This window comes from Chiloscyllium plagiosum, chromosome 36 (assembly GCF_004010195.1).
Source record: "Chiloscyllium plagiosum isolate BGI_BamShark_2017 chromosome 36, ASM401019v2, whole genome shotgun sequence".
NCBI classification, from domain to species: Eukaryota; Metazoa; Chordata; class Chondrichthyes; order Orectolobiformes; family Hemiscylliidae; genus Chiloscyllium; species Chiloscyllium plagiosum.
Genome location: NC_057745.1, coordinates 21,242,280 through 21,261,988, shown reverse-complemented (window position 1 = coordinate 21,261,988; position 19,709 = coordinate 21,242,280). Strand labels below are relative to the sequence as shown.

Here is a 19,709-nt window from a genome sequence, read left to right as displayed (position 1 = left end):
AAATAAAAGGGATTGATTGACATAAACAGTCTCAAAACTGAGAAAATAGTAAATATTCTACGAATGCCTCCTATTCGTGTCAACACTTCCCAATGAGATGGCCTAAACAAAATTAATGACCTTGATAGAAATGAAGGCTCCAAATGTGCGCCAAGACATCAAGACAAAAAAATCAACATGCTTTGCCAGTATTCCAGATTCTGAAAGAAATGAGGGAGACAATTTGTCCATGCACTGATAAGCACGATGAGACAGTAATTGGACAGTGAGGAGTTATCCACAGTCTGCAGACAGATCAATAAGAGTTTCATGTTCAAAAAGGCTGACAAATGAATACAGGCTACTTCACTCATTGTTCTTACATCCATTACATGTAAAATCTTTGACTCAGTGATTGGGAGTAAATTTAAGAATTTCTTTTTTACTCTTACCAAATAGGCAGCATTTGGATTCAAAAGGCAATACTTGCTACCCAACTATTGACAGCCCAAGTTGAAGACATTTAACAAAGTTAATCAATGATCTTTAATGTAGTTCTTAAAGAAAATTGTCAAATGTGAACACTGGGAATTCAGAGTAAGCACTGGGAATATATGGTGAAGTAGCTGAAAGATCGAAAGTAATGAACATTTGTCAGAGGAGTTATATTAGAGGGGTGTAGTTGGCTGACCCAAAGCTCTGATTCCATGTCATTCTTGATCCTATATTATGCACATGATCTAGATCATAAAAATGCAAAATAGAAATATCTTCTAATAATAATTAATTAGGAAGGACATTGGAATCAGTGGAGGCAGTTTAGAAACTACAAAATGAACTGGGTAAAGTACACAAGAAAGCACAACAAAAGAAAATTATATCTAATCAAGAAAAATGCAAAATAAGTGAATGATTTCTAGATGGTGTTGAAATGCAATTTTAGTATAGGCCTGTAAAATGGCAAACAATATAGCCAACTGTTTCCAGTGGGAGGCTCTGTATAAATACAAAGTTGGTTCCTGTGTGCATTGTAAGATCCTGTTTATAATTCCTAAGGTGAAATGAGCAAAGTTTGTGTCAGAACTGTTCTTCTGTTGTAGTAATTGAACAGCCTGACTAGTGGCTGCTAACAAAACAGCCTCAGATTGTGTTTTATTATCGTGGGGTCATGGTTCCCATAAAATAAGTCAGACTGCCACTACCTTTATTTGCCTCAGTCTGGCATGGACAAGGTCTGACCTGTCCATCCACCGCTGCACTGATTTTCCTGCCCTTCTAGAATCTTCTGATTCTGAGGACAGAATGTGTAAAGGAGAGAAAATAACTATCACACGCTGTCTGACTGCTGTCTATGACAATGACTTCAAAGCTGAACAGATACAAATGGCAGACTACTATGTAGTTACTTTAAACGAAACGTAGTTTGCATTTTGCTATTTATCTCCGTCTTTGTAACCTGTGCACTATTTCTAGAATGATGAAGAGATAATTGTGTTTTAGTTCGGCATTTTTCTTAAGCTAACTCAAGAATAAGGAATTGAGGAACATATGGTCTGATCTTTCTGCGGAATAGCGCATCACTTCTGCTTTATTCCACTCTAACAGCTCAGCTGCAATCGAGAACTCACCATATGAGGAATTGTAGCTGCAAAATAATTGCTTAACATTCTATTACAGATTCTTACTTCACCAGTGTGTACAGTTAATGCCTCTATAATGGATTTGGAGCTCTGTCTGTTTTCACATTTTTATTTCCATACCTAATTTGTTTGATTAAGTATTCAAGCCATCACTGAATAATTATATTGATGCTGTACTGAATACCAAGGAGACCATCTGTTATCATAACTAATTTTTCTTCTTGGAAAAAACAACTTATTTTGTAGTTGCAAGAACACCAGTGCTCAAATATTCTTTGTTATAGAATTTGTTGCACTTGCAAACTGATTGGCATCCATCAAATGTTAATGGGACTCATTCAAACTTACTCTATTATAGTAAATTAATACATTGCTTATAAGCTTAAACACTTAGGTGCAATTAGCCTGGAAACTGTCAAGTGTATAAAATTGAGGAACTTTAAATGCAGGGTAAATTGAAAATAAATTGACTTTCTGCAATCTTGAAGCTAGTTTAAAAGGCTGAGGGTTGGCCCTGCCCACAAAGCGGGCCAGACCCAGAATGAGAGAATGAACTTGGTGAATTTCCACCTGTTGCACCTTTTGCATCTATTTGAGGAGGGTATTCAAGTGGTGAGGCTTTTTCTATGGGTGGAAAGAGGACCAGTAAGCATATTTTCAAATATGTAAAAAATATTTTGAGTATAATTAAAGAGGGACCCCTGCTGTCAAAGCTTTCCATCTTGCCCTTGTTGGGACAGATGCAAATTTCAGAAGGAATAACAGTTTATATTGCATGAGAAGTTGGTATCCATTGGTGATAAATAGAATGATTAGCTGTGACATTGCCATGGGGGATCAGTCTCCTCAAATTTTTATTTTGTTGAACAAAGCACAATGTTTGTATAAGTTCCTTTCCGGGAGGATAACTGTTCACTTCTGTATTCTCCATGGCAAAATCATGACCATTCAGAGTCCATTTCTCAACTATTCAGTATCCTTTTCTCAACCACTATAAATTGTCCCCTTTGCAATTTGGTAATCTTGCATCTGTCCTGATGAAGGCAAGATGTAAACATAAGTTTCCTTTTTAAGCAATCCTCAAGTTCTGTACAACCAAATAGAAAACAAATTACTAACAGCCTGACTAATGTATGTCAGTAAAACAAAGTAAATGCTTTGTATAGTATAGTTTTTTTAAAAGTTATTTTCAATGATTTTATAGTTGGGTTACTTTGAGAAAAAATATTCTTAGCTAGAAATAAAATGGCACCAGTTTATCACTCAAACATATTGAGTCTTTTCATTGCAATGGAAGAATTAAACAATTATGTTACATTACACAGTAGAGTTATGCTGGTTCATGGAAGATTTTCCATTTGTAATTATGCGAATATGTTCAAGTAAAAACTTGAACTGTGACTTCACTTTGGTAAATCAACTCTGTTTTAAACAATTTCAAATGATTTTCAACTAAAGTGGGGTGTGCTGATGGCATTATCTGTTGACACCTATAATAGAAGTGCGCTCCATGATGTACAGTCGTTACTATTCCTGAAGTCAATTTCGGAGTCAGTGGAGCAGTTCAAGAGCTTTTTATGCTTAGACCTTTGAATCCTGTCTTGATAGGATTCAGCATAGATCTGGAATTTGATAATGTGTTTGGAATGAATTTTTAAACAGCTGGATTTGGCAGCATCTTGCTTCAGATTGTTACATTCAGGTCTCCTGAATTGATGGTAAATGTACACCATTAGTAACTGAGCCACAGGGACAAGACATGTGTGTGGCTTAGAGGGGAAATTGTAGTAGGCACTGCTCCCATACTTTTGTGGCTCCTGTCTGTTAGGTGGTTGGGTTTATATGTTTGGAAGGTATTGTTGAAGGAGCCTTGGTGAGCTACAGCAATGAATCATGTAGATGGTACCCATTGCTGCCAGTCATCGTCAGTGATGAAGGGAGTGAACGTTGACAGTGGTGGATGGGGTGTCAATCAAGCGGGCTGTTTTCTCCTGGAAGATGTTGATCTTCTGGTTTGTTGGTGGAGCTGCACTCATCCAGCCAGATGGAAAGTGTCCTATTTGACTCCTGACTTGTACCTAAACAGTCTCTGGGGAGACAGGAGTTGAGTTACATGCTTCAGAATTTCCAGCTTCTTAACTGCTTTTGTAGCCACCATATTTATATGACTGATCAGAAACAAAACTCTGTGATAACCCTCTAGGACGCTGAGCAGTGAGGAATTCATCAATGTGCATTAAGAGGTAATGGTTAGAGTCTCTTTTATTGGAGATGATCATTGCCTGGCACTTATGTATCATGTATGTCACATGACACTAACCAGCCCAATCCTGCATGCTGTCCAGATCTTGCTGCAATCGATATAGACCACTGCAATACCTGATGAATCACAAATAGTGCTGAACATTGTACAATCATCAGCAAAAGTACCTACTTTAGACTCTATGATGGAGAGAAGGTAACTGGTGGAAGAGTTGAAGTTAGTTGAGCAAATGACTCCACCCTGAGGGATTCCAGACTGAGATTATTAACTTGATTTATACTGGATATGACTCCAACCAATGGTGAGTTCTCACCCACACCTAACTGCCAATAACTCCCAGTTTGACTCCATGTTAGATCTCCTTGATGCTCATTTAGGTCACCTTCTGCCTTGATGTCAAGTGAATTCACTCCCACTTCACTTTTGGAGTTTAGTTCATTTGTCCATATTCAGACCAAAACTGTAATGAGGTCAGAAACTGAGAGGCCCTGGTGGAACCTAAACTGAGCATCAGCCAACAGGTTATTCCTTTGCAAGTGCTGCTTGATAGCACTGCCATAAGACCCTTTGCTGATGATTGAGAGCTGACTGATGTGGCAGTAATTTACTTGGATAGATCTTCCATGGTTTTTATGGATAGGACATACCTCGGCCATATTTGACATTGTCCGCAAGATGCAAGTGTTGTAACTAATCTGAAACAGCTTAGCTATAGGTGTGGCTAGTTCTAAGGAACAAGCCTTCAGTATTATTGCTTGAACATTGTCAGTGCCCATAGTCTTTGCAATATCTAATGTCTTCAACCATTTCCCGATACCATGCAGAATGAATCAAATTGGCTGCAGACTGGAATCTGTGATGCTAGGGATCTTAGGAGGAGGCCAAGATGAATTATCCACACAGCATTTCTGGTTGACAAGTGTTGCAAATGCTTTAGCCTTTTATTTGCATTCCTCATTCTTGACTGGATATGACCAGACTGTAGAACTTAGATCTTATCTGTTGGTTGTGGATCAATTAGCCCTGTCTATTGTTTAACTTGCAAGCATTCCTGTGTTGTAGCTTCACCAGGTTGATACCTTTTTAAGTGTGCCTGGTGCTGCTCCACTCCTGCTCACTGAACCAAGGTTGATTCCCTTGCTTGATAGTAATGGATGAAATGGGGATATGCAGGACCATGAAGTTACAGATTGTGGTTCAGTACCATCCCATTCTGGCTGATAGCCAGTGGCACCTTGTGAATGCCCAGCTCTGAGCTGCTGGACCTGTTTTTAAGTCTGTCCCATTTAACACGATAATAGTGCCTCACCACACGATGCAGAATGTCATTGATAGTTTGGTAAAGATTCTTAATACATTGTTGTGATTATTATTTATAAATTTAATCATTCAAAGATGGACAGATCCATGTATAATTTATGTTTGTTTTACATTTCTTTATTGTATTTGTTATATGTTAGTGTCAATTTTGGTTTCTAAGATTTATGCTGTGTTGCCTGGAAATTGTTTACTTGCATTTTAAATAAGACGTTTTTAAAAAGAATTCTCAAAGTGAATGCAAACAAGGAACAAAAGTAGGCCTCTCCACCCTGTGAGCCTGCTCCACCATTCAGTAAGATCATGGCTGATTTGCTTTTAACCTAAGCTCCACATTCCTGCATACTCCTGGTAATCTTTCAGTTCCTTGGTAATCAAGAATCTTTTGGATGTAGGTTTGCTCACTGAGCTGCATGGCTCATTTCCAGACGTTTCGTTACCCTACTAGGTAACATCATGAGTGGGCCTCAGGCGACAAAAAGACATGACTCACTCACTAATATCTTACATACAGTTGAGGAATGACACCACTTCGACTGGGACAACACATCCATCCTAGGACAAGCTAAACAACGACACACATGAGAATTCCTATAAGCATGGCATTCCAACCAGAACTCTATCAACAAACACATCGAGTTAGACCCCATCTACCACTTCCTGAGAAAATGACCACAGGAAATGACATCACCAACCCAAAGAAACCCAAACATATAAACAGAAAGCAGGAATTTTCAGCATTGCTTTGCCTGAGGCCCACTGAAGATGTTACCCAGTAGGGTAACAAAACGTCTGGAAATGAACCTTGCAGCTCAGTGAGCAAACCTACATCCAAAACCTCAACCTGAGCTACAGATCTTCTCAAAACTCGCTAATCAAGAATCTATTAAAAAAAAAAATGAGGACTGCAGATGTTGGAGAACAGAGTCGAAGAGTATAAGCCCTTCCTGAAGAAGGGCTTGTGCTTGAAATGTTGATTCTCTTGCTGCTCGGATGCTGCCTGACTGGCTGTGCTTTTCCAGCACCACACTCTTCGAATCAAAAATCTATCTCTGCTTTCAAAATATTTAAAGATTCTGCATCGGTGCTTTTCAGGAAGGGAATTCCAAAGACACTCAACCTTTTTGAGAGAGTCTTTTTTCCATATCTCTGTCTTAAATCAGTGATCCTTTTTTTTAGACTGACCCCTGGTTCTGGATTCTCCCACAAGAGGAAACAACCTTTCCTGATCAAGTCCCGTCAGTATCTTACATGTTACAGTTTAGTCACTTCTGCACTCCCAGAGGTTACAGGCCTAGCCTGTCTGTCTTGTCTTGTTAAAATAATCTACTCATTCAAGGTATTAGTCTTGTAAACGTTCTCTTAACAGCTTCAAATACCTCTGTAAAAACAATGACCAGTACTATACAGAATGCTCCAGACGCAGTCTTACTAATTCCCTGTAACTGAGGCATGCTCTTACAATTCAGTTCCCCTTGCAATAAAAGATAACATTCTATTAGCTTTCCTGATTACTTGCTGGACCTGCACACTAACCTCTTGTGATTCATGCACAAGGATGCCCAGATCCTCCGGCATCTTAGAGCTCTGCAACTTCTCACCATCTTTTATATTTCCTGCCAAAATGGATAATTTCATATTTTCCTCATTATGCTCCATTTTCCAGATACTTTCCCACTCAACCTATCCATAGCTGTTTACAGGCTCCTTATTATTTCTTCACAACTCACTTTCCCACCTTTCTTTGTGTTGTCAGCAAATTTAGTGACTAAGCCTTTGGTCCCCTCGTCCAAATACTTCAGTGCTTTAGAAAACAAGGTAGAAGACAGAAAGACTACATGACAGTGAGATATTCTACGAACAAGAAGACAGGAACGAGCTTCCCTTTAGGAAAAATAGAACCATCCAGAAGGTCAGTGCAAGGACGGGTTTCTTATAGACAGAGGCAGATCATTGTGAGAAAAGATCAGAAGAGCAGCATTGCATTATATCTAAATGGCTGCCAAAATCTAAGGCAAGCCATCTCATTAAGATGGTGCTGGTCACTCATCCAGCCCCAACCCATTCCCAGTTAAGCCGTCATGATGGTTTTGGTTTGGGTTTCCCAATATTAAACGTTTAACCTTTTCTTTTCCATGTCCCTCTCCTACCATCCTGCCGAGCTGGCAGATAGTTAAAACTCCCCTCCCAATGCTTGGCTAGTATTCATTTATTCCAGTTATTTATGTCTTGCATTCATTATGGTGATGTGCAGCCAAGTGTTCAGTTTTGAGAGTGATGAAAGTGGGACTTGCAAAAGGTAACAACCTTGTTGATTGCAACCCAATTGGTGTGCCATATTAGGACTCTACTCTTCTTTGTTTATTTCTTATTGTGCACAGTTGAGTCACAAAAATGGAAGAATGATGAATATCCTAGACTGATCTCCCTAGGACTGCTATTACAAAATAATGGGCATAAATCATTTGCGGAGCAGTAATGCATCAAGTGTTCCTGAAATAACAGATTCCTACTGCAAGTTTTAATCTGTTCAAGAGATGGAGCAAGTTTTAATCTATTCAAGAGATGGAACACATCAATTATTCAAGATTAATTGGTTTTTGATGGAATTTGGCTGCACGTTGGAGGAAAGTTTGGCAGGCCCCGTGCATATATGATTTGGAGGTTATGTGACATAGCTGAATTGGAATGTAGTACAAGTTCACTGCAGACTTTGAGAATTCTAATCTGGACTGTAGCACTCAAGATTAATGTCAGAATGTTTGGATGGTGACATTAGGAACATAAAGCATCAGGTACCTTTGCAAAATGCTGTAAATTATAGTAAATATACATTTTGATTGCATGATACAATGGGGTTTATCAAGTTCACATTTAGAATTTGAGGCCCTCCATATATAACTCTATATACATTGTCAAGATTACAAGTGAAATTCAAAAGAAAAACTAGATATTCTATTTGATCTATTTAATTTCTGTTTGGTTTCTGCACACACAAGTTGTCACAGTATTTAACAGTGGCTTAGTAGACCTGAGTGCCATTGTGGATTGATACTCAATTTACCATCAAAGAACCAGAAATTGTAGTGTCAAGTCAAATGGAAATAATTCATTACAGCGGCCCATCAGTTATCATGTTTAACCATGAATGGATTTTTTTTTTTTTGTTTAGCTTAGGGATGCTTCAGGTTAAGCAATAGATCATACATGTCACAGTGCATTAACAATGGAAGCTTCCACACTGCAAAACCCTGAAACCTCTCTGTTACAGAAAGTAAGATTGATGCTAATGCAAGGAATTGGGTTTCACAAAGGAGATGTTTGATTCGTACCTGGCATTGATGATACATAGCCTTAATCAAAACATTTCTTATTTCTACAATTCAATTTTCTTGGGATTATGATAATGTATCCTCAAATTGTTGGATATGGGAGTTAAGTTGCAGCATTTTGTCTCATTGCTGAATCAAAATTTAACTCTGTCTATTACTGTCTTTTTTTCTACTGTACAAATTTTTATGTTTTAGACCCTATGACACTAAATTTCATGGAGATTCTATCATTTGGCTGCCACAGATTCAATGATCGACTGGCAGAGCTGTAAGAAAACTGGCTACTTTGGGTCTTTTTCTAGATCGCCTCTTACACTTTAAACAGTTGCTGGGGATTGGGGAGGGAAGTTGCTGATGGAACTTCAGGTGAGGTGTTAAAGCTAGAGTTGTCAATCCTGAAGCCTATCAGGAAATTGGCCAGTCTGATGTCTGTGCACCAGCTCCAAAATGGCAGAACTGGGCCCTATCAATAACAGCAACCTGCATTGATATAATGTAGTAAAGCATGTCAATGGGTTCCACAGAAGTAACTTTCTTCAGTAGTTTACCTCAGGACTTCCACTGTTCATATCTCCACACCTGTGGTTTTGTACTTTTCATCTTTAGTTGCTCATAGGAGCTTCCCATTTTCAATTTGACTTTGTGCAACAACATCATCCACTTTTTTTTCCTCTTAGTATTGATATTGTTGCATTTTAATATCTGCTCCTTAATTAATTAGTGCTGTATATGCAAAAAGTCTTTCCATTTTCCTTGCTAAAATAACACGCTTGAATAAAACCAATGGAAAGCAAGTGAATCATCGTGAGATGTAAGTTTCAAAACAAGTTTATTTGTGACAATAATTGTAAAAGTGACATCCCTCTCATGAAAGGAATCCTAGTTCTTTTTGTTCCCATCTGGAATACTTAACAAAGGGGTCAGCCCAATTGCAAAGCTAAATCTTCCTGATTTCTCATTAAAACCCTCTGTTTAAGTGACCAATTTCAGAATTTCTAAGCCTCTCATCCTTCTTTTATAACATATGGCTTCGAACAGACTGTTTCAGATCTTATATCTTACAGTGGAGGGAAACAAATTTGCACTTATTCCAATGCTCAATGTGAAAATTAATTTCACAACACATCTGTAGCACTAACGCAACTACAAAATATTTCTGTTTCATGTTCTTTGAGACTGTTGAGACTGTTCTGTGTGAAAAAGAAATAGTGAAAAAAATATAACAAAGATTCAAAAAACAATTCCAGTTGTGGTCTGCTATTTATCTCAGACTATCAAGTAAGCAGAGAATAAAGGCATAACATTTTACCTCTTTTTTTTCTCTGATAAAATTGAACCTTGGCCAATATAGCAACAGTTTTGTAGAGAATGAGTTCTGCAGTTAGTGGGTATGCAATCAATTTTGAAGTTGCTGTATCACCTGTAGCTTTAGACTGTCTTGTGCTGTAATTAGTTTGGTTGGGGAAGAAATATGTTTTAATTTCTAAATGCCTAAAAGCTAAAAATGAATACTGTCCAAACAGACCAGACAATCTGATTACTTACAGCATCAAAATGTCACACATAGGTATAGAAAGTAGTTTGACCTTTACTTCTGGGCAACTAGAATACAAGGTGGTGGAAGTCGTGCTACAATTATACAAAGCCCTGGTTAGACTACACCTGGATTTATTGTGAGCAGTTTTTGTTTGCATCACAACTTAGGAATGATGGATTGACCTTAGGAATGATGGATTGACCTTATTCATTTACCAGAATAACCCCTGAACTCCCAGAGTTGAATTATAAAGCGAGATTACACAAAGTTGGGTTGGAATATAATGGCATTCAGGAGGTTGGAAAATAGCTCAATCTATGTTTTCAGGACATTGATAAGATCAGATGGGGTGGAAGTCTTTTTCAATGTCCACAAATAGAGAGAAAAAAAGCTCTTTCTGCAAAGTCTACGACTTTGGGATGTATTCTTGAAATTAGGATAGGTAGTTCTTCCCGTAAAATCCTTGGTGTAGTCCATCCATTTTCTAAAATAGTCAAAATTGATGTTCATGGAATACGTGCGTGCTCTAATAATTCCTCCTGTCACAGTGAAATAAATCACAAAATAGGCTCTGTTTAATTGAACAGTGGCTATGCATTTTCATTCATTGTAGACTGGTTTTGTCATTATGCAGATGCTAAACTGTTTTAACTTTAAATTTTAAAGTGAAGTGAGAGTGTATGTAGTGAAAGAGCTCACCATAACCTTTTAATCTTCACTTGATACAGGAAAGTTGCCAGAGGATAGGAGATTGGCAAATATGCTATCCTTGTACAAAAGATATAGTGAGGACAATTCTAGCAATCACAGGTCAGTTAAAAATCACACAACACCAGGTTATAGTCCATCAGGTTTATTTCGAAGCACTAGCTTTCAGAGCGCTGATCCTTCATCTTGGCAACCACCTGATGAAGGAGCAGCGCTCCGAAAGCTAGTGCTTCTAAATAAACCTGTTGGACTATAACCTGGTGGTGTGTGATTTTTATCTTTGTCCACCCCACTCCAACACTGTCACCTCCAAATCATGACAGGCCAGTTAGTTTGGCATCGGCAGTAGCTGAGACTTTAGAAACAACAAATGTGCAGAAAACAGAGGGACCTGGGAGAGTACGTGCATTGATCTTTGAAGGTGATAGGGCATCTCAGAGTGTGTTTAGCCAATCAGATCTGATCTTAAAGGCATTGAGAACAAACACAGTGAAGTTATGCTGAAACTATGTTGAAAACAGCCAGAGTATGACATTCCAGTCAGGTTACCACACCTTAGGAACGATGGGAAGGTTCTTTCAAAAGTGCAGAGAAGATGAACTGGAATACATTTAAGGATGGAGCATTTGAACAAGGTTAGATTGGAGATGCTGGTGTTATCATCCTTGGAGAAAAGGAGATTTAAGGAAGATGTACAATTATGATTGGTTTGGATAGAATAGGTCAGGGAAAAATTATCCCACTTACCAGTTGTGAATGAAAGAGGTATGGTTAGTAAGTTTGTAGATTACACCAAAATTGGACGTGTAATAGACAGCGAAAGAGGCTACCTCAGAGTACATGGGATCTTGATCAGATGGGCCAATGGGCCAAAGACTGGCAGATGGAGTTTAATTAAGATAAATGTGAGGTCATGCATTTTGGAAAGGCAAATCACGACAGGATGTATACATTTATTGGTATGATCCTCAGGAGTGTTGCTGAATAAAGAGACCTTGAAGTGCAGGTTCATAGCTCCTTGAAAGTGGAGTCGCATGTAGATAGGATAGTGAAGAGGGCGTTTGGTACGCTTTCCTTTATTGGTCAGTGCACTGAGTATAAGAGTGGGAGGTCACGTTGCGGCTGTACAGGACATTGGTTAGGCCAGTTTTGGAATACTGCGTGCAATTCTGATCTCTCTCCTATAGGAAAGATGTTCTGAAACTTGAAAGGGTTCAAAAAATATTGACAAGGATGTTGTCAGGGTTGGGAGATTTGTGCGACATGGAGAGGCTGAATGGGCTGGGTCTATTTTCCCTGGAGCGTCAGAGACTGAAGAGTGACCTTATAAAATCACGGGGGGCATGGATAGGGTAAATAGAAAGATCTTTTCCCTGGGATGAGGGAGTCCAGACTAGAGGGCATAGGTTTAGGGTGAGAGGGGAAAGATTTAAAAGGAACCTAAGTGGCAACGTTTTCTCACAGAGGGTGGTGCGTGTATGGAATGAGGAAGTGGTGAACTTTTGGTACAGTTACAACATTTAAAAGGCATCTGGATGGGTATATGAATAGGAAAGGTTTAGAGAGAGATGGACCAAATGCTATCAAATGGGACTAGATTTACTTATGACTCGGTATGGACGAGTTGGACCAAGAGTCTTTTTCCATCTCTACGACTCTATGATTGTATGGTTTAAGGACCAGGGAACATAGATATATGTTTTGCCAAAAATATGCAGGAAGAATGCGAGTAAGAACTCATTTATACTGCAAATGGTAATGTGCTTGAACCCAGTGCCCACGGTGGAAGTAGAGGCAATCAATTATTTCGAAAAGAAATTGGGTGGACACAGGAACAAAGTAAATATGTCGGACTACAGGACTCGATCAAATTTCTCTAAAATAAGCCAGCATGGACTCAGTGGGCTGTGTGGCATCCTACTGTGTTATGTAAAAGAGTAGTTTTATGGTTTTGAATGGGATGTGGGCAACAAAACACTGCATTCATTGTGCCCATTGCTATTTGCATTCCTTTGGTAGCAGTGAGCTTTTTTTCTTTAACTCATACACTCCTTGTGTTGATTGTCCCAACACAATGATGCTGAGAGGCAATTCCCATTGTGAAAGGGATGGAGTTTGGGCACAATATGTGTTATGTATGATTCACTGTTGACATCTGGCCAGTTGAATATTATTGGCTGTAGTACAATACTGGGGAAAGCCTTTTGAGAGCTTCTGCTTCGAGTTCCTCTTCCCCAGTTATAACACAGTTGTATAATCTGTGATAGTCAGTCATTTTTCACCACAGGTATTACTTATTAATGTCCTGTTTTCTTGAAACACTATTAATTGAGTTGAACAAATGGTTAGTTTCATATATCAACTTCTGACAAAGTACAATAACTATTTCTAATAGACATTATTGATGCAAAAAACATTAATTTTATAAGAACATAAATCATAAAATGAGAAAGCCCACAATCTCCCTTCTCTTCACACCATCTAACCCCTCGCAGACAGTCGCACTTTGATGTGGCTGCAGCTACTGATGTTGTTTATGCACATATTACTGGAGCTGAATTTTTAAGCTATCTCCATTATGGGTTCAACTGGCTCAATGGGAAAACATAATATTGAAACTGTTTCAATTGGTGAACATTTTCAGGAACTGTTTACAGTTCCAAATAAAAATTTCAGTCAGTGATTAAGTTCAAATCAAGGTTGTGTGTCAAGGTGGCAAACATCGCAAGAATGTATTTAGTCTGGAAATTGCTTTTAATATAATGATAAAAAGTAATGAGCTGCAGAAACACTTAAATTGGAACTGTACTTGGGTTAAATGGCATGTTATAGAGTGTTTTCAACTTGAAAGGTAAAAATTGTAATCATTGGCTCTTACTTCTTTCACAATTGGAGCAATGATTGGAATATTTAAATAAGGGTTTTGTGTTTTAAATAAAAACAACATGCCAGTAGCAACTATTTACTGCATAGGAATTAGTAGAGTTAGAAATAGATTTTTCACCAACTTTATAAGTTTTGGAGCTGTTTTCCTCTGGTTTTAAGTTTGCATTAATTTGGTTTCAAGTTAAGTATGGTTTCATGACTGCAGTAAGTGGAGCATTTTGTATGAGTGGACAATCAAATGATGTAATTTTAGCATATTGAATATCTAACGTATTATGTCCTCCTCTCCCTGGTTCTTTTTCAGATAACAGTTCTGTGGATCAACAGGTTCTAAATTGCTGTGTTTCACCTTTCATATCATTTCATTTGAATTTTGTTACATTTTTACATGGTTATCATCGTAAATATATTCATTTCACATCCCGTTTGTATCGCATGGAACCCACCTTTACAAATACATGATATAATTTATCTCATTTGTCATATGTTGAAAATATGATGCATTTGTAAACAGGACATTTATTACTAAGAATAAACTTCCACAAACATACTTTTTCATAATGTATTTCATGTTGCAAGTGCAAAAGAAAAAAAGTTGAATTTTTCATTGAAACTGTATGTACATTATTTAGGACTTCATAATGCTTACAGTTTTTTATTTGTTCTTTATTAAAGGCTCAGCTGTCAAGTGGTAATGTATTTGATGCATCGAACCTTTCAAGCTTCAAGACCCCCGGAGGGTGAGCTGAATTTATATCCCATGTATTTTTAAAATTAAACACACATCAGCAATGTCTTTTTGTGGAATGACAATGGAACAACTAAACAAAATCACTCGACCTTTTGCCTTTTACATTTTGTTTTTGAATCATCTTTGTGCTCACCTTTATCGACACATTATTGCCAACAAATAAGGCTATGTTAGCAAATCTACTGGTTGAACAATTTTGAAGGTGTGTTGAAAGAATCAAGATGCAGCATCGTTTTTCAGGATTTAATATTTTATTTGTTCAAGTTTGAGTTCATGATTTGCACATTCCTGAAAGTGACCTGAAAATACTTTGAAATATTTTCTTGATCAGAGCGTGCTACACTCGTACATATATGACTAGAGAAAACAAACCATCCCACAGCTCAGACAGGCTGCATCTTTGAAGAGAGAGCCAGTGTTCAGGATTTAATGGTGACTGCAGGGGTCAGTCCATGAGTTGCAGGGCATCCTGCAGCAGCTCATTCACAACCATTTTCAGGACACCTGATGGAATTTAATCCAAACACAATGCCTATCTCCCAATGTCTGGCTTCCTAGTTGCTGAGGAGGGGAGTTTCTCATGGAAAATCCTGGTGTGGAGAAGGGGTTCCACCTTCACCTTGAAGAGCTGCGAGTTGGTCAGAAGCTGGCCAAACCAGTAGCGCCACCAGGAGTGCTGGCCATTGCTGGTATTGCTGTGCGGTCCTCACGAGACGCTGGAATCCCAGGAAGTGGCAAGTGGGACAGGTTCATCTGGGCCAGACAGGGGGTCATGTTTCTACCATTTACTCTGCTTTATCCTATGACATGGTACAAACAGGGTTATCATTTTATTTATCACCAGTTTCGATTGTTAAACCTAATCTATAATGGTATATCATATATAGTTTAGTGTATATTTATAGTTATCCAGTTTCATAACAGTAGTAAAGGACAGGAATGTTATACAATGCTTCACACAATGCAGATGTTACTGTGGATTTGTATACTCCTTTAAGGTAACAGTCTAATAGTTAGGAATAAATTTTACCCAGGTCAATCTGAGTTTGTTGTTTGGTGAGGGAATTTTAGTTGAAATATGTTTATGAGCTTCAAGCTGAGAAGCAGAGGACATTTTGAAGCTTTTTGCATTCTTCAAACAAATATTGCATTGAGAACGCAGGTTATTCAGTTATTTATCAGGAACTTTGAAAATTGAAGTATACTTATAAGCTGCAGACTGCAGCTCAGAGAGTGACCATATTTTAGATTGTTTTGTCAAGTGCATTAGTCTGTTATGTAGTATTTATGTATATGTGGCATATCGGAATCGTTATTCTCTATAAATATCATTGACAGCTTTAGGAAGCTTAATGGTCTAGGACTGGACTCATAATAGAGTGAACCAGTCATATTTACTAACTATCAAATTTTCTACAGGATTGTGATGGAGCGGGCTTCATTCAAATTCCATCAAGTCCTAATCTCACGGAACTGACATCGTAGCAAACAATTTTTAATCATATGTTACTGGCCCCATTGCGTATGGACTTTATAAATAATTTTCTGAGGTACAATTGGATGTGTTAACAGATTACTTCACACACCTAGGAAGCTGTTATAATTTTCACTGGACTGAAGCTCAAGCTTGTTTAGTCCGTCTCTTTCTCGGAATTCTGAAAATAGATAATTGTAGAGCCCAAGGGTGTAATAATGTTTTTTTTAAATTAATTCAGGGGATGTGGGTGTCATTGACTAGGCCAACATTCATTGTGCATCCCTAATTGCCCAGGGGGCAGTTAAGTGTACCACATTGTTAAACCAGATAAAGACAGCAACTTCCCGCCCAAAAGACCAGATGGGCTTTTCCAACAACTGACATCATTAGACTCTTAATGCCAGATTTTTTTTTTTAAACTTGAATTGAAATTCCACCATCGGCCATGGTGGGATTTGAACCTGTGTCCCCAGAACATTACCTGGGTTGTTGGATTAACAGCCCAGCAATAATCCCACACCTCCCTGGTTCATGTTGCTTGAGGCTGCCGTCCATCGAAATCAGGGGCCGAAAGATGATGGATTGGGTTGGGAATGGCAGAGGGTCAGATGAATGCCCCCACACTCTTCTCTCCCCACCTCCCCCCCACCCCCACCCTCACTCCCAACCCACAACCACCCCCATCGCCCCTGCCCCAGTCTGGCTGGCTAGAAGGATATCATGCGGCCATGACACTCTGTGGGTGGGCTAAACAAACTCTGAGTGGACCTTCTGCCCCTCACTGGGAGGATATCCCAACTTCTGGAGCTCTTGCAGTCCTGGCAGCAACAAAGCTCCATCCTGGATGCTGCCCGGAGACCAGGCAGACCCACAAAGAGCTTCTCCGGGATAAATAGGATCTATGTCAAAGGCTTGTTTTTGGTGGTGGTGGTGAAGGTTGCGGGGTTTCAGTGCCTTTGGTAGGTAGGCAAGGGGTGGGGCAGGATGACAGTGTTTAGGCCTGTAGGCGGTCAGAAAGGAAGAGAGGATGCTGCTAACCTCTGAGGCATTCTCCAAGTATCGTTCCCTGCTGCCTGCACCCTCCTGCTATTTTAAGCAGTTTTGTAAAATAACATTCTGCCCATATCTTGTGGTTATTTATTTACATTTGGTAGACTGGACTGTTGATTTTAGTGCCTTTGTATCTTCCATGCTATGGGGTGTCATGATGATGGATTAGTTACTCTTGCTATGGGATGTGTCTCCCCCACCCCGCACCCAAAACGCATGTGGCAGGGGCACTCAATGCCTAGTCCATTGCTGTTCAGGAAGACGATGCAAAATCTACTTCCTGACATTCCGGTAAAAAGCATTCTACCTTTCTGCCACAGCTTATTGTGGATGATGTATCAGAAGTGAAGGTGCGAGAAATAAGGTGAATGCAGAAATCATTTCAGCAGTTGTTTCAAGAAACCTTGATGAAGGTAGAGGTGAACCCTGGTGGAGGGAAAATGATGAATCACAGAGTTCTACAGCACGGAGAGTGGCCCTTCGGTTCAAACTGGTCCACACCGACCAAATGTCCACCCACACTAACCCATTTCCCTGCACTTGGCCCGTATCCTTCTAAACCTTTCCTAACTATTTCATATGGACATTGTGGTGAGGAAAGTGGAGCGATCAGATCAGAAACAACAGAAATGAGGCAAGCATAAAACAATGAGCTGAAGTATAAGTGAAGTGGTCATGTATGAGATGGTCAGCCTGACAGAAGTAGAGAGAGAGAGAGAGACTGAGAGGGCCAGCCATCTACACCCTGTTTCCAAAGACTGAGACTTATCTCTGCTGCTTCTCTCCCAGTCTTTAACATTCTTGCTTATTTTTCATTTCTGATTGTTCCTGACCTACACTGGATTCTAGTTACGAGTCTTAGATTTGAAGTTCTTATTCTCATTTTTGTCTTTGATTAATTTTGTCTCCTCCCAGATAAAGGCCCCACTGCTATGCTTGCTGACCTGAAGTATCAGCTCTTCTATCTGATCTCTCCGGCATCATGCTTCTATCCACAATTGATCACCCTGTTCTCAAGGGTCAAACCTAACGCTCCCAGAATGACCAATCCCAGTGCTCCCTGTGGTGTCATGACTGAAATGTGTTCATAGAATCTCTACAGTTAAGATAGAGGCCATTGAGTCCATCAAGTCATCTAGCACTCCACCCCACCTCCCTGTCCCCTGTAACCTCTTTTTCCCATGGCAAATCTACTTAGCCTGGACCTACCTGGACACTATGGGTAATTTCGCATGACCAGTCCACCTAACCTGCATATCTTTGGAGTGTGGAAGGAAACAGGAGCACCCAGAGGAAACCCACACAGACACTAGGAGAATATGCGAACTCCACACTGACTGTTGCCCAAGGGTAGAATTGAACCCAGGTCCCTGGCACTGAGAGGCAACAGTGCTCGCCACATAGCCAGCAGTTTACTCCCTAATTCCACTGTTTATGTGGGCAAATCAGTCCCAATATTCTAAGATGGTTAATTGTGGTACTGGCCATATTCCCAAAATATGACCTCACAAATTTTTATGTTGCTCTAACAATTATTTTAAACATTGTAGAATATTGAACTGACCTCCTTGTGTGCATTCTGTGTAGATGAATACTTCTGTCAAAATGCGAAAAAATGACCCAAGGCCTAGTTCTCGCTGAAGCCTTGCCTCATCTAGCTGTCCAGTCCAGTATTAGTAACCTCAGTAATTTGTCTAATATATATCTTACTTGAAAGCCTTAAATTAATTCTGCCAAGCAGTGCTTTTTGTTGTGTCCTATACTAGAAAAATAAACTGTGACTTTACCAGAACAGATTTCATTCAGAATTTCAGTATCTCTCCAACTAACTTGGTATTTCATCTAGTGTTAGACACACAGCACGTCCAAAGTTGAATCCAGTGAACCTTCTCCAGTTCACATATGGCTGCACAAACATCAACCTTTTGTTTTGTTTTGATGGATTTTCCAGACAATTCAATGTGTTATTTCAACCCTGTCCAACATTCTCCTCTCTGGAGGGCAGCTATTATCATAACGGATATACAGCCCAGAACAAGTGGAGGGTGAAATTAGGCTCATTCAGTCATCTGAAAATGATCATAGAATCATAGAATCCCTGTGGTGTGGGGGCAAACCATTCGGCCCATCGTGTCCACACTGACCCTCTGAAGAGCATCCCGCCCAGATCCAACTGTAACCATTTCCCATGGCTGACCCACCTAGCCGACACATCACTGGACACTGTGGGGCAATTAGCATCGCCAATCCAATTAACCTGCATGTCTTTGGGCTCTGAGAGAAAACTGGAGACACCTGGAGGAAACCCACGCAGACACAGGGAGAATGTGCAAACTCCACACGGACATTCGTCCAAAGTGGGGTATCCAACCGGGGTCCCTGACGCTGTGAGACAACAGCGCTGACCACTGAACCACATTTGGTCCCTCTAGTTTTTAAAAATGGCTCGCAGGCTGTTGATTTTGACATTGTGCCACCTACCAGTGATGAAGTTCAGATTGATGGTGAGCCGGCTACCAGTCAAATTTTATGTGCCTTCATTACGTAAACCGGGCCCGGCAGGGGCAATATTCGATGGGGAAAACTAGTTGAATGAATTCATTACAGAACAATTGCATTTTGAAAGAGACTTCTTCACCAGGAACCATGTTTCAAAAAAGCAACCTAAGTAGTAAAGAAGAGTTCTTGTTTGATTTTTGTTCACTATATCAACCTCCATTAATTTTTGAATTCTTTCACTTAAACAGCGCAAGTTTCAAGGATAGCAGC

At 39.5% G+C, this 19,709-nt stretch overlaps 1 protein-coding gene across 5 annotated transcripts in view; it reads left to right on the top strand.

Annotated features, from left to right (window-relative positions):
* The window catches only part of LOC122541034 (protein unc-13 homolog C), a 358,819-nt gene that overhangs the window by 46,248 nt on the left and 292,862 nt on the right, over positions 1-19,709 (top strand). For all 5 annotated transcript variants that reach the window (XM_043677514.1, XM_043677512.1, XM_043677513.1 and 2 more), the window contains 2 exons: positions 13,967-13,989; positions 14,338-14,402. In XM_043677514.1, the coding sequence (XP_043533449.1) occupies positions 13,967-13,989; positions 14,338-14,402 (88 nt within the window). The remainder of the gene's footprint in view (positions 1-13,966; positions 13,990-14,337; positions 14,403-19,709) is intronic.